The following is a 15,791-nucleotide window of genomic DNA, read 5'->3' as shown; positions in this document are numbered from 1 at the left end:
TTGTCAAGCATTCGCGGCAGAACTACTTCTCCTATCAGCGAACACCCAAGAAACCAGCGAGTTCATGCTGAGGGCAAAGAGGGCAGGCTAGTATCGACGATGAGCTAAACTAACCTAACGAAACCTAAATAATAGTTATTTATGGAAATATTTTCATTCGTGTTATTTCAAGTAGAAACACTATTAAATAAATATTACATATGTATGAAAGAAAAAGTGGCCAAGGCCTCCAGTGCTCAGGGGTGGAATCGAACCAGTGTCCTCTTCACGCGGCAGATGCCTAAAACAGCTCGACCACCCGGGTCACAGCGGTATGGGTCGAATTTTCTCATGTAACTGCAATTCCTTAGGCCCTTACGGAGCCCTCTATTCCTCTCCTCTCTTTATTTCAGTTTACTCTTAACTGTTGTACCATTTAACGGTTGAACGCAACAACTGAACTATCAACTTAGATTGCCAAGTTTCTACATGACATATCTAAATTACTTGTTTACAGGAAACACAATATCTCATCAACATCAGAGAATTCGGATTTAAATATTGGTAAGTTGATCATGTATATGTGTATACGACTAAAAGCGATGAGTCACCCGGTGACAGCGACTGTTCGCTGAATAATCATTAAGAACAGAAAATGAATTGGTCATTGACTTCCTTTCCCTTCAAAGCCTAATTATTCGAAGTCAAAATTGATGCATTGATTTCTGGTTCGGTTTAGAAACGAGCGATGACATAATGGACCCCGTCGTAGAGAACGAGGGCGCGCCCGATGACGCGCTCAGCGGATACATAGTCGTCGACGTGGACGACGTAGCACACACAACCGTCGAGATGTACTCCAGTGGCATCTATCACGAGGTAAGCATCTTATTCTCAACATTAACTTATGACGAGAGGCTAATACCACCATCTGCAACTGGACCGGGCCAGATCGGCTGCCCCCTACCAACTGCTCCATGCGGGCGCGATGTTTGATGGCACCCGACAGTAGCTGAACGGGTGCGAACGAAACCGGTGACAGGTGGTGACAGCCGAGTACATCTGTTGCGACTGAAGCCAGGCTGCAGATAAAATAGTGTAGGTTACTGTACATAATAGGCATTAAAACACTCGTGTGATCTTTTTAAGAAACTCACTTCGTTTGTTTCTTAAACCCACACTCGTGTATTTTAATTCCTTTTATTATGTAGCAGTCACATAAACTACTGTTACATATAATATTTAATTACCGTTGGTATATACACCCCAAAGTCCTGTGGCATTTCACGTATCTAATCAATCTAATCATCTAATTACGTAGTTTCATTATTCTAGACGAGAAGAACTTGTTGTCATACGTTACGTTCGAAGGACGTCAAAATCTAGTATTATTACAGAAACGAGTACGCGCTGGCGCCGCTCCGGGCTGGACGGCTTGCGAGGGTCTACTGCTTCTCCTGCGAGACGCCATCTTACTGCTCTCCGAGCATGACTTGGCGCAGGTATTTCTAATACTCCTTCCACTTGTCCTTTTTACTGCTTGATATACCTACCTACATTACTTTGAACACAATAGTGTTCAACGCTACGTGTCGTGTAGTAGCGGCCGCAACACACAACAAATATGTTGTGTGTTGCGGCCGCTACTACAGGCTATTTGTTGCAATTTCATCTTAGAATCTATACTGTCCACTACACAACTTACCTACATTACTTTGCACTGTTTCCTCTGCACTATAGTCTATATCTTTAGGTAGTTAAATAAATGTAAACAATGTGTTTTTACATTTTCGGGTACTTGAAACATTGATCGGTTAACCAACCAAATAGAAAACTGCCTGGATCTGTCCCTCGTCGTTCTGCCTTCTAATCGTGTAATGTTCCCGTCTACCCTCAAATGGCTAAATATTCAATCTCGATTTAGGTTCTTTACTAGGGCGAAGTAATAGCAAATGTTACAAAACTAAATTACTATTGATTAATCAAATCATCCCGATATATTCCTATTAAAAAAATATCACGATTATAGCAGCTTCGTTGTTACTTTGAGTAAGATATATATCGTAGTAAAACTTCTGTAAGTTTAGCACATCGAGTTTAGTCTATGGTCATAGAAATAGTCACTATACAATACACATAACCTTTATTATTATTCGCATTAAGATTCTAAAGTCCTTCAATTCCGTCTAGGCGATGCAAGGCGCCATCCAGCCTGAAGCGCTGGTCGTGCTCGCCAACCACCGCGACGCGGGCGTGCGCGCCGCCGTGCTGCGCGTGGTGGGCGCGCTGCAGCGCCGCGGCGTGCCCGCGCTGCTACCACGCGCGCCGCAGAAGACGTACCTCTACAGACATCTTGCCAACCAGGTACACAGTTTTCAATCTTATATAGGCGGTGGAGCTGAAGCGCTGCTCGTGCTTGGGTTTGCGAATTAACGTGACGCGAAGACGTACGCATCTCTATCGACGTATCTGGACAACAATAAGGTACGCATTGTCTTCAATACAACAAAGCCTATCGTTCAATTACCTACCTACATTCGGCGATGACATTAGACTTGAACACAGTGCCTTACCCTGTGTATTGTGATATCATCGTGGATTTGGACGGAGGCTCCTGCGTCCTTGGGTACTGCGGGTACTTAAGATTAACCTAATCCCACTTTTATTATAGTGACGTGGATCGTTACAACCTGCTAATTTCATTGTTAATTAAAATTGCAGATAGCCTTGTATCCGAGCTCGTTAGAGCTGGCGGCAGCGTGCGCCGCCCTTATCACCAAGTGCGACGTGCCGTTGGAAGACCAGCTTGAGGTACCCTTAATTACCTAATTATTGTTCATTTCAGTTCTTATTGTAGCGAGCTGCATTCATTGGGTATGCACGTTGACAGCTGTGTGTACTTACGTGTCACCTGCCGTTCCGGTATCATTTGTGATTTCAAATTTAATTTTTCTATAATATGTATTATTATTATCAATCTAGAGACTATCAGTAAATGTATACTCCGTTGCTCAAATATGTGCTGCAAACGAAATATTTCATCGACCCGAAAATTTGCTTTTTGAGTTTTTATTATAAAATATATTTTGAAATCAAATCAAATTTTCATAAAAATATTGACTGCCCCATTACAAAAATCAAATTTTTATAAAGCTTAATTATTCAGGATGATATCTGGGTGGATGTTTCTCCCGAGATGCTACACTGCGCGGCTCCGCTGATAGCAACATTACCAACCTGCCTACACGATCCACCGCTAGCGCACAACGTGTCTCTACTCGTTCGTCGAATCATCGACAAGGTAAACTGTATTCTATGTCACAGCCAAGTCTCCCTTTAGCTCACAGCTGCACTACTAGCCTATCTACATGATCCAGCGATTGCGAGCAATGTAGCTCGTGCATCCTGTCATCGGCAAGTTAATCCGTACTCTATGTTTCAAGAACAAGGTTTAGTTTAGCTTGCAACTGATAGGTACACTACCAGGCCGCTTACGTGACCCAGCGCTTACCTCTTCACTCGTGTGTGTGTGTCTTTACTCGTGCGTTGCGTTTATCGAAGAGATAAACTGTGCCGTATGTCATGAATATAAGGTTCACTTTAGCTTTCAGGCGAAGGACTTCGACTTTCGAATAGTGACTTCTTTCAAACCTACTTATTAACCCCTTATTTTAAATTCATTCATTATTTACCGTAATGATTTTTTTCTTCAATATGCTCGGAAATGTTCACCTTATTGTAGCAAAAATAGTACGGGAAGATCTTCATTATGGCCAAACTCAAATAAAAAAAATCAAACCATTATTGTCGTGTTTTAGCGGACGGGAAATTATTACTGTATTGTTTTTTTACTTTTTAAAAACATGTATCCACTAAGACAAACGCAAACAGCCAATTAATATAGCCGCGGGCTCCGTCTACACGACCCGCTCCGCGTCGTTTCAAGTTATAGGATAGAGTCGTGTCGTGTAAGATCATGCGAATATTGCTTAGTAAAAAAAAGACTATATAACTTTTTTTTAAGGATCTCATGCGTGCAAATACAGCTTACATTGCACAATTATATTGAATGGTACTGATTGGCAGAATAGTTATGCCTTTAACTTTTAAAAAATAATTAAATAGGGTATTTGTTTTTGACGTTTTTGATGTGAAGGTTCGATTTGAGAGCTGGTTGATGCTTACTCGTATATTATGATTATTTTATTTCCTCACATGTTTGGAGAAAAGCACTACCTATATATGTCTCGGCAGGAACAGCAATCGCTTCGCGCTTCGCGTCGTCCGACAAAATCGAAACTCATCCACGAATTGCCCTTTCCCAGCCTCTGCAATAATGTACTATTTTCCACACAGGGTTCCCTAAAGCTGCTTTCCGAAATAAGCGTAGCCGAGGTGGCCGTGCGCTGTATACGCGACCTGGGTGCGACCGGGGAGTTCAACGGACGGGCGTTACTGCTGTCCGACATGGGAGCGCTACTCGCGAAGCTCGCGGTTAAGGCGCTCGAGTCACACCACCACATGCAGGTACTGTGTTGGCTCCTACACACAGGGCTCCGTAAACCTGTACTCCGAGATGACCGTGGCCGAATTAACCTGCGCTGTAGACTCGTCCTGAGCGCAACTGCAGAGTTCAACGGACGGGCGTTACCTGTCCCACATGGGGGCGCTGCCCGCCCGGCTCGAGGTCAAGGCGCTCGAGTCATACCACCACATGCAGGTACTATGTTGCAGCAAGCTACAGCATTATCTTTTTAACTAGAACTCTCCGATCAGGCATTTCTTATGCGGTTCTAATTAACTCTTTCACCGCTAAGTTAAAGGTATTTGGTAGTAGCGCAATGATAACGTGCTGTGATTAGCGCTGTTATTTTGTAGTTTATTCTCGTGATAAATTAAATTCGTCCGAGGAACAAGGGTAGTCGCAAGATGAAATTTATTTTGATTTTTGTGGGATAATTGCAAACCACGTGGCCTGCCGGTAAAGTTTACACTTATCCTGCCGGCCGCACACATGGCTTGCTGGTAAAGTCAATTTAAACTGATGAAATTTCACTGAAGTTTTTGTGGACCGCCAGCGTAAAAAAATATAGTTACCTGCTGCACTCGTATGTTGTTTGCCGCCGGCGGACGACATGGACTGCTATTAAAGTTATAAAAAATCATAGTGGCCTCTAGGAGTATAGGTACTCAATTTTTTTGGGCCGCTGCGGTCGACGTAGCGTTGAGAGCGTTAAGACTAGTTCTAGCGGAACATTTAAATGAATTTTGTGTATTGTCCATAGATAATCACGGATATGCATCATATGCTGACATATGTGGAACTGACGGCCGAAAGCGAGAACGTAAAGCGAGCGGCACGCGCTGCCCAGGTATACAAAATTTCGACATTTATAACGTGAATATCATCCTTATAGCGTGCATCTACAGAGGCAACTGAACTATTTGTTGACTACGTGGTGTCTGAAGTTTTGGCTGAGTGCGACTGATTTGAACCAAAAATTTCTGAGCTGGTAAAAATAAAGGTACTGTTTTAGAAAACCGTATGAAGATGAGATATGACTAAAACCGATTTTGCGGGAGATAGCTGCCCCAAGAAATATGAAAGGACTGATGTGGATATATTTTTCTGGGTTTTTATGAAAAGTTCAAAACAGCGTAAAACTTGCAGGTATCGTTGTTCGTGGCACAACTAGACCACTTGGATATAGCGAGTCGCGCGCGTCAGAAGTATAACAATTACTTCACTAATGGTACGTTCTCTAGCTGCTAGAAAATTCTATTGTGAAAAATACACTTAACACCGCTTTATATTGTTATACTTTTATGTCGAAAACTAAACCTAATCTTAGTAGTAAATTATTCCGCAGTTCTCTCATCAGCGGTATCGCTGGGTACAGAGGGAATATCCCAAACGGAACTGGAAGCTCGACATTTAGCCACTGTCACTGCGGCGGTGAACTTCTTGCAGTCGCGTTCGCCCGTGCTGCCGGTCCACTCCGAGGGCGAATTAGTGGAACAGCTACTAGTCATGCTTATAGCTGGTAAGTCACTTCGTAAATCAAGTCAGTAACATAAACAAAACGATAACGCACACAATATGTCCATTTTGTCTCATAACGTATCACGCGTCTCTCCTTTTTAAGTTGGCTTATTAACTGCCGAGGATCGTAATAGTTTCAATGGAAAACTTGCTGGTTTTTAACTGCTACACTCCTAGTCCAAGAGCATTGGGGGTGGACTGTGATAGATTGAATAACTTCCTAGTCAAACGTTTGATTGACCAAATTTTAGTAATGGTTTTTGTTCTCAGCCGTGAGCGGCGGTCTCCCAACGCGGCGGGCGTGGTGGGCTGGCTCGGGCGGAGATGGATGGCTGCGTGCTCTACGAGAACTAGGTATTACCAATTACTAAACTACGCTGTTTTTTTTAATTGAATACGTTTGTCAGAGAGTTAATAGTTACTTTGATTTTGTTTACTGTCTTGTCACATGAGATATATGGAAAACTCTTTTTTTTTTAACTAGCGCAGTTGCTCTCAAAAAGCCCAATTTAAAACTACTGGTGAAGATTTTAAAATTATGGCTATTTTTTTTATCTAGTATGGTGGGTGGGCGCCCCAGCCCCGGGCACACGCGCGCTCCAACCGCATCTTTTGCGCGCACTGCACGCAGCTCCACACGTGGCTACCATGCTCAAGCCTCCACCAACTTGCAGAAAGGTAATCATCCTCAACTAGCCCTGTTTACGGTTTTCACACTGTTGCTGAGATTCTTTTCCAATTTAGTATAGTGGGTGCACCAGCACGGCACGCTTCTACCGCACCTTCTGCGCGCACTGCGTGCCACAATGCTCAAATTGCTCAAGCCTGCACTGCCTGGCAGAAAGGTTATCAGGCTGTTGCATGCCCACATCACCCACATGCCAGTCCGATGTGTGAGCAAGACAGCGCATGTCTCGCTATACACACCGCTGGCACACCGTAGCGGCTTGCGGATTCGCTTCTAATGTGAAGTTCGCCTTACAGTCAATTAGAGTACCCTACCAACTGCGTTTTAACATTTTATTGAAATAAAGAGAAAATGTGAAAGAGTATGAGGAAGACAATCTTTTTGTGTATAAAATTAACTGATTATCAACGTATAGAAGTAAAATATGTTTTTACCATGCCTTTCAAAGTAAAATGGAAATTGTGGTAAGGTAATAATAATCTACCAAAAGTTTAAGCTTTACTCGTAATAGATCCTACGTATAATAACTAAAATAACCTTATGAAGAATTACGATTCGAGCGATTTTTACAATTTTACAATCATAAGTTGAGGGAATATTAACTGTCTATTTAATTATTGAGCTCAACTTACTTGTATGTCAGTTGGCAGTGTACCTGCTCCTGATGCTGCGTCACATGCATACGCTAGCCGAGAACGGCAGCGACGGCGTTGAACTCGCCATCACTGACTGGGCGCGCGGCTGGTGCGTGGCGCTGCAAGATGGGCTCGAGAACAGGCTCGGAGCGGCGTTACAAGACGAGGCCGCAGCGCTACTGAGAGTGGATGAGGAGCGCTGGGCCAAGACTGCCCACAACCACAACGCCAATATTGGCAAGTAAGTACGAGGCCGAAGCTCGACATCACAGAGCGCTAATAATAACATATACCTATCAGTGGCGGATCGTTCAAAGAACTCGATTCCCACCGGCTTGTCTAATTTCAGCCCGTTGAGTACTTTCAGGATCGGTTTATAGAGAAAAGGAAACCAAAATTAGCTCCGGGTTCCCTACGAATATTTGTGACGCGACGCCACTGATACCTATGTATAAACAAACAAAGACAGTCTTTTCCAATTTATTCTTAACGAAAGATCTTTGCTTCAGAGTAATCTTCAGCAAGGAGTCCCTAGCGGCGCGCCTAACCGAGTCAGCAATGGCAGCGACGCGAGCCGTAGTAGACACGCAAAACGGAGAACGCAAGGCGTTCATGGAAGTTCTACGGCGCTCGCAGTCTTCTTCAGCCGTAGCGACTAGACGCTGGCAACGGCTGGCCGACCATCTTACTCACGAGCAAGGTAAGGCTGGTCGCACATAGGATATGATCTCAAGTTGCAGGCAAATGTAAGATATGATCGTTAGATCATTACGTCACGTTGCCAGAGCTCAACGAGGGTGGGAGGGGGTTAGGGTCAGCAACGCGCATGTAACTCCTCTGGAGGCGTACATAGGCTACGGATACTGCTTACCATCAGGCGGGCCGTATGCTTGTTTGCCACCGACGTAGTATAAAAAAAAACCATTGCTGACTCGGCTAGGCGCACCGGTAGCGACTTTAAGCGTGTGTATTTACCCTAACCGTATATCGGCGTAACCGGCGCTTGCAGTCTTATGCAGACGGCGCACGAGACGCTGGCAGCAACTGGCCGACCTTCTCAATCATGAGCAAGGTATGGCCGGTACCGATTTCATGTTGAACCCAAAAGTAAAGGAACTGATCGTACGCTTAGGGTACACATGCTAAAATATTTGAATCTCAATGAATTCGGTTGATCGACCAAATACCGCAATGCAACGAAAATTGCATGCAAGTCTTGAACCATGTATATTTGTCTGTAGACTACAATCTTCCAAATTGTTTTAAACTTGTTTGCGTCCATATTTCCTAGTGTACCGGGTATTTGGTAGCTAGGGGCAAGGCTTTAACCTTTTTTGAATATTTTTAGCTATATATAACTCTTAGACGAAATTGAAATTTTCCACGTTACTTTTTGTTTGCAGCATTATGGCACGAGCCGGAATCGTACCCCGTGTCATGGGAGCTAGACGGCGCAGAGGCGCCGGGCCGCGTGCGCGTGCGTCTCCGCCGCGCCCATCTCGCACTCAAACCGCGCTTCCTCAAGCCCAGCCACCAGCACAAGCCCGGTCAGTACATACAGATTCACCCAGGAATCGTACCCCGTGTCACGGGCACCATCGCCTAGTGTACGGTCCTAGTAGGCTAGTCTAAAACTAGGCTGATTTGATCAGATTCTAATATCAATATTTTATTTTGCATCGCAGTACTAGCAGAAGCAGCTGCGCGCAGCACAGTCCTTCTTCGCAGCATCACGGGCGACGCTGGAGGGTTCCGCGGCGGGCTAGTGGCGCGATTACAGTTGCACGAGACCGTCGCCCATATGGCGCGCGTCACGCTCGTCACCGTGGCGCGAGAGCGAGACGGCGAGCTGCTGCTCACCGACAGGTAACATAACGGCCTTGGGGTCGGTTTCAGATCCCGGTGAAAACAAATTAGCGTACTCTTCGCCCTAGTAAGACCCCAACTCCATTAGATGTAGATGTAGATGTAGATTTATTTATTACACAACATACGATTGCATTACAAATTACATTCATGTCAATTTATATGAATCTATATTGTGATTGTCAAAAATAAATTCTAATAATGACAAAAAATAACATCATAATCCAGATAGCAACAATTAGGTAATAAATGGAAATGTTCACCTGAAAAGGATCGTCAAGTCAGAATTTATTGAAAAACAATAATAAAATAAAAATGAAATAGAATCAAGAAACAAAAACAATGTCAAATATGCAAAAATAAGTTATACAGTTATGTCAAAAAATTCACTAATTGAATATAATGGGTTCTCCAGCAAAAAGTTTCTCAATCGACGCTTGAAAATCGAATCGGATGTTTCCGTCCTTATTTCTGCAGGTAATCGCTCATAATAGGTCGGACCGATGACACGCGGGTTCTTTGCTGCAAGTGCCATGCGACGTGGAACTGTTCGTAATCGACCAGTAGATCTAATGTTTATGCCAGATACCACAACGCGTTTAAACATTCAGTGTTTCTGGAATCTTGATCAACAAGAAGGAACAACTGATTAAACAGCCAAAATGTAGGGACATTTAGGGAATGTAGGCCGACGAAGGGTACTTCAGTTTAGAGCATGAATGGGAGGGTCCCGAAAGACAAGTACTGAGATAAGGTAATGCTGAAAAAAAAAGGGATGAGTAGAATGGATTTTATCTAAGCGTATTGTTGTCATTCAGTGGTTCCCGTCTACTCTCATGGTATGCAGAAACTAGTATTTTATATGTACGTATTTTCTTTATTATAGATGCATTCACTTCGTTCCGGACTCGTTAGGCGACGCGGAAGGCGAGGAGGCGTTGAGCTGGGCGCTAGAAGACGTTCGCCACGTGGCCACTCGACGGTGGTGCTTGCAAGAACGGGCGGCGGAGCTGTTCCTAGCTGAAGGCAGGGCGTGGCTGCTGGCGTTCGCGGGGAACGCCGAGCGGACCGCGTTCCTACAGCACACCGCCAAGCATTTACCTACTAGGTAAGGCCAAGGTCATGGACTTCTCATCGCAACATCGTCTTAAGGGAGGGTAGAGGACGTATTCCACCCTCAGTGGAAGTGCTTGCAGAAGTGGGCAGCGGAGTTGTTCCTAGCTAAGGGCAGGGCGTGGCTGCTGACGTTTTGCGGGGACCGCGTTCCTACGGCACACCGCTAAGAATTTACCTACGCGATAAGATCATGGACTTATTACTACCACGTCATCGCTTGATTCCGTCTGTTTGTCTACTTATTAAAGTTTCTTATTTGAAATCTTTCCCCCAGAATGGAACCCGAAACCCTCTCCGAAGCCATGAACCAATGGCGCAACGGTACCATCACCAACTGGGAATACCTCATGAAGCTCAACGGCCTCGCGGGCCGCACCTACAACGACCTCATGCAGTATCCGGTCCTGCCGTTCGTGATAGCTGACTACAGTAGCAGGATACTGGACCTTAACGACCCGGCCACGTTTAGAGACCTAAGCAAGCCCATGGCGATACAGAATAAGAACAGGGAGCAGCATTATATCAATACATACAACGTAAGTACAATAAGAGTCAGGGTTCAATAAAATAAATAAAAAGCTTATGTTTCCAGTATTTTCCTAACCGTTTCAGATCTCTTTTGGTGGACTTTCTGTACTTTGGCCATATATTCAGCCTATCTTCTGATTGCCCATGCTTTCCTTCCAGTCCCTTTTCTATGCAATGTAAGTCCAGTGCGTTCATTCAACTGTCTAGTCTATTTTCTATGATTAATTTTAGCTAACTAAATATTATAGGACATTATTACACAAATTGACTAAGTCCCACTAAGCTCAATAAGGCTTGTGTTGTAGGTACCTAGACAATGATATATACAATATATAATTATAAATACTTAAATACATGAAAACACCCATAACTCAGAAACAAATATCCGTGTTCGTCACACAAATATATGCTCTTATCAGGATTTGAAACTGGGACCATCAGCTTCATAGGCAGGGTCACTACCCACTAGACCAGACCAGTCGGCTATGAGCAGATAGGCAGGATATTTCTATCTGTTGTGACAGCATCTTACTTTGAACCTCAGGATCTAAAGGCAGCCCGTCGAGAGGGCTGCGGCGCGCTAGCGTCACGCGAGCCGCACCACTACGCATCGTTGTACTCCAACCCCGGCTGCGTGTTGCACTACCTCGTGCGATTGCCCCCGTTCACACAGCTGCTGCTGCACTACCAAGGTACGCGACCCACGCACAATCATCAGTATCATAATCAGGGGTGACAAAGTATATTCTCAAATTCTGGTACGCGAGCGGTTCAGTCCGATTAGCTATGAATAGCTGAATGATGAATTCATCGTAAAACAGAAAAACTAGGACTTAATACATACATAATAAATATTATTATTATAATTACTTTCAATTAGACTATCCTTAGGATATAAACTCACTCCTCGCCACATGGGCTGCTGGCGGTCTAATATTATTTTGTTGAGCTAGGTTGCACCAATCCAAAACCCACCGACTGATTCAATATATAAATATTATAGGACATTCTTTCACAGATTGACTAAGTCCCATGGTAAGATCAAGAAGGCTTGTATTGTGGGTACTCAGAAAACGATATAAGTAAAACTAAAGAAGGCTTGACGCAACCGTTCCTTAATTTTCCTGTGTTAATAATAACTACTCAAACCTTTTTGCCCGTCAGACAACAACTTCGACATGCCGGACCGTACGTTCCACTCGTTGGCGACCACGTGGCGACTCATCACCAACGATTCGCCCACCGACGTGAAGGAGCTCATTCCCGAACTCTACTACTTACCCGAGCTGTTCCACAACGACGAAGGTAGTACCCGTGTACAGGTACTTGTATGTATGTATGTATGTATATACTTTATTGTACATAGAAATAAAAACACGAAAAACACAGTTACAGAGTAAATTAAATACAACAAAGGCGAACTTATCCCTGTATGGGATCTCTTTCAGTTAACCTTTGAGGAAATGAGTAAAACAGAAGTAACGGTGAATGAATGACAAACACAAACAAAAGTGTACAATCACTGAAATTAATGAAATGCACGTTTTGAATACACATTGATACAAATATACATAGATAGAAAAATAACCATAACATAATGCATACATATATATATAAATAAAAATAAATAAATATTCAATATATAATATAAATAAATATGAATTCGAACCAGAAAAGTAAAGGAAATTAAAAAAGTAGAAGTACTCCAAAGAACTAGGAAGTCGTAACCAAAGTATCGGAAAGCCACAATTTTTTAAGCTTCTCCTTGAGTGATGCTACAGATTGGGATTGCCTCACGGACACCGGAATCTCGTTCCATAACTTGACGCCATGGACAGTAAAGGATTTCTTGTATGTGCGCGTCGTATTGGAAGGAATCGTGAGTAAAAGATTGGTGCTTGATCGAAGGCGATGACCACTACCAGCAGCTAAATAACTAAACCTTTCGGAAAGGTAAGGTGGCGAAGCAGGATTAAATAGAACATTGAAAAGCAATGATAGGACATGCACATCTCGTCGACGACGAATCGGAAGCCAGCCAAGCTGAGATCGAAACTGGGATACATGATCAAACTTACGTAGACCGAAAATGTATCGAATACAAATATTTTGCAATCGCTCGAGTTTGTCCAGTAACTCCTCACTAAGGTCCAAGAAAGCAGTATCAGCGTATATGACTTGACACTTGACTTATGTGACATCTAATCTAACAAGGAACAGTAACACTTCAACATGCCGGACCGCACGTTCCACTCGTTGGCGACCACGTGGCGACTCATCACCAACGACTCGCCCACCGACGTAAAGGAGCTCATTTCCTAACTGTACTATTGTTGTTATTAGAGTGACTGGTAACTCTTAAAATATACACAATGCTAATTTAAACATGCTGACAATTAATTAATCATTCTAGAAGATTTTAGATAGATATTTTTACTAAATTATAGTACTGCAGTCAAAGTCCTGCTTTGTAGAGACAGCAAAATCTAGCGCAGAGTCGAACGTATTTAGTACCTAACGCTGTCACTATGAGTCCTCTGGAGGACTCCAACCTTAATAAATCATCAATCACAGGTTTGAATCTCGGCGTGCGTCAATGCGGCGCGTGCGTGGACGACGTGGAACTTCCAGCGTGGGCGGCCGACGCGCGCCTGTTCACACTCGTCCACCGCCAGGCGCTCGAGGCGCCGCTGGTCACCGAGAGCCTGCCGCACTGGATCGACCTCGTGTTCGGCTACAAGCAGACCGGCCAGGCCGCCATCGACGCCGTCAACGTGTTCCCGCACTGCGTAAGTAAACCTAAACACAAATAAACGTTACATTGAGACGGTCGTGTAACAAAAAATATATATACGATAACGGTAACCATCTAAGCTTGTCTTATACAAATACTACTTTTCTCAACTGAATCGTTTTGGGATTTAGCGAGTAATTAAACCAGTAAACAAACTCGCTATTTGCAGACCTACTACGGCTTCGACCCGGAAATGTTGTCCGACGAGGTGGACCGCACGGCGGCGGCCGCCATGGTCCGCACGTACGGACAGGCGCCGCGCCAGCTGCTGCGCGCGCCGCATCCGCACCGCGCGCCCGACCTGGCGCCTACCACTGACAGACAGGTATAATATGACCAGGGACGATGACAGCTGCAATTACTAGTTATAGTCCAAGATCCCGGAGCCGCCAGACCTTACTTATTTTCTCATGAATAAAATGTATGGGATAATATAGTGTTCGTGTGTACTTTTAATGTCTGCATATTTTCTAAAACATACATAAAAATCAGCCATAACAATTTAAGAAAAGTTAGAAATATTTTTACCTAACTTTAGCACCTTGTACCGGACAAATGGTCATCGGGCCAATATAGCAAGTATGCAGACATTAAAAGTACATACTAACACTATATTATCCCATACATTTTATTCATGAGAATATTAGTAAGGTCTGGCGGCTCCGGGATCTTGCTCTATGATCGTGATGTTTTCCGAAAAGATAGCGTCGGCCATGATCCGCACATACAAACAGATTTAAATGTCCTCCGAGACGTATCAGCGAGCCGTACTTATATCATTTATAGTTTTTCAATTACCAAACAATCGTTAAATTTTTATTTAAAAATACTTCCCTTGCATATCGTTAAGGGGCTCCCCGCGGCTTACATCGATTTTTAACTAGTTTTGAGTCGTTACTCCTACATTTGCACTATAGATAGAATTCTAAGACAGACGGCTATCGATTCTTTAATCTTTTATCTCCATTCTGGTCTGCCGGATTTTGAAATAAATGAACACTTTTTTTTAAATATTGTATAATAAAACACTTTTTTCGTTACTGGATTGATGTGAAGGATTTTACATTTATGAAATCTACACATTTGGGTTCGTCTTCGACGTCTTTAAAAACTGGTCAGATATTTTAATTTTAAACTAATTAACACACAAGGTAAGGTCAGTAACTTTTTTGGCCTAAAATTTTTCAACTTTGATGCCAAGTATCTCGAAGACAGTGAACTTTGAAGTAAATATGTGACACTATACTGCTTATAGCCGTTGCTGTTAATATGATAAGCTACAAAGAACATCAGAAAGGTCATTGGCGTTAGGGACCCCCTTAACATGTAAGGTCCACTGGGTTAAAGGCAAATATGGAGTTATTGGTATTTGAATTCATTTTTTTAACAACGTGAATTACAAGAACTCCCATCATCTTGTGATAAAAGCCTGAAATTTGGATTATGATGATGACTATTTGGAAATAAAACGTAACGTAACGAATATATAACGAATATAACGAGAGCGCTCTGGTCAATTTTTAAATTTGAGAAGTAACGAAAATGTGCAATAATCCCATAGTTGCATTTACCCCAATTGACCTTACGCGAATTAAACCGTAAAATGAGCTTTATGTCAAATGATTTGTTAAAATTTCCATCCTTTAGTTAAAATGCTACCTTATATTGTTTTTGCGGTTTAGGTTTTTTTTGCTAAACAGGCCACTCTAACTTTACACGGCGACCCTGCCTTTGCGGCTTCAGAACCGTATTTGAGGTCCGAACAATGTATTGCAGCCACAAGTGTGGGCGGGCGTGGAGGGCGCCCGCTGGGGCCGCTACTGCGGCTCGCCCGCGCTGGGCGCGCCGCGCGTGGCGCTGCGGCGCGCGCTGGCCGCCGCCCGCCTGGCGCCGCTGCCCGAGCGCGCGCACGCCGCCGCCGCCGCGCCGCCGCACAACGCTCTGCTGGCCCTGCCTGCTGATCACGGTATAATAGGATAGATGACTACTTTTTATTAATGGTATCAATCGTTCAGGTTCGTTTTTAGATTCAATGTCTATGGGACCCATTGCATTAAAGCGATACAAAAATCAGAAACAATGTCAAAGTCCGACAGTCGTACTTCACTCGCGAAACGCTCCCAACAAAACGATAAGCAAACG

At 43.6% G+C, this 15,791-nt stretch overlaps 1 protein-coding gene across 1 annotated transcript in view; it reads left to right on the top strand.

The window, feature by feature from the left end:
- The window catches only part of LOC133515510 (uncharacterized), a 56,897-nt gene that overhangs the window by 37,744 nt on the left and 3,362 nt on the right, over positions 1 to 15,791 (top strand). Inside the window, exons 29-51 of the mRNA XM_061848056.1 lie at positions 497 to 543; positions 719 to 858; positions 1,377 to 1,481; positions 2,170 to 2,343; positions 2,701 to 2,790; positions 3,146 to 3,280; positions 4,336 to 4,506; positions 5,265 to 5,351; positions 5,651 to 5,732; positions 5,850 to 6,023; positions 6,293 to 6,376; positions 6,582 to 6,700; positions 7,354 to 7,586; positions 7,855 to 8,045; positions 8,749 to 8,892; positions 9,031 to 9,211; positions 10,098 to 10,319; positions 10,602 to 10,863; positions 11,400 to 11,547; positions 12,020 to 12,160; positions 13,430 to 13,644; positions 13,819 to 13,974; positions 15,426 to 15,615. Coding sequence (XP_061704040.1) covers positions 497 to 543; positions 719 to 858; positions 1,377 to 1,481; positions 2,170 to 2,343; positions 2,701 to 2,790; positions 3,146 to 3,280; positions 4,336 to 4,506; positions 5,265 to 5,351; positions 5,651 to 5,732; positions 5,850 to 6,023; positions 6,293 to 6,376; positions 6,582 to 6,700; positions 7,354 to 7,586; positions 7,855 to 8,045; positions 8,749 to 8,892; positions 9,031 to 9,211; positions 10,098 to 10,319; positions 10,602 to 10,863; positions 11,400 to 11,547; positions 12,020 to 12,160; positions 13,430 to 13,644; positions 13,819 to 13,974; positions 15,426 to 15,615 — 3,491 coding nt within the window. The remainder of the gene's footprint in view (positions 1 to 496; positions 544 to 718; positions 859 to 1,376; positions 1,482 to 2,169; positions 2,344 to 2,700; positions 2,791 to 3,145; positions 3,281 to 4,335; positions 4,507 to 5,264; positions 5,352 to 5,650; positions 5,733 to 5,849; positions 6,024 to 6,292; positions 6,377 to 6,581; positions 6,701 to 7,353; positions 7,587 to 7,854; positions 8,046 to 8,748; positions 8,893 to 9,030; positions 9,212 to 10,097; positions 10,320 to 10,601; positions 10,864 to 11,399; positions 11,548 to 12,019; positions 12,161 to 13,429; positions 13,645 to 13,818; positions 13,975 to 15,425; positions 15,616 to 15,791) is intronic.

This window comes from Cydia pomonella, chromosome 2, assembly GCF_033807575.1.
Source record: "Cydia pomonella isolate Wapato2018A chromosome 2, ilCydPomo1, whole genome shotgun sequence".
Lineage (NCBI taxonomy): Eukaryota > Metazoa > Arthropoda > Insecta > Lepidoptera > Tortricidae > Cydia > Cydia pomonella.
Note: the sequence above shows the minus strand (reverse complement) of the source record. Positions and strands in the feature narration are given on the sequence as shown.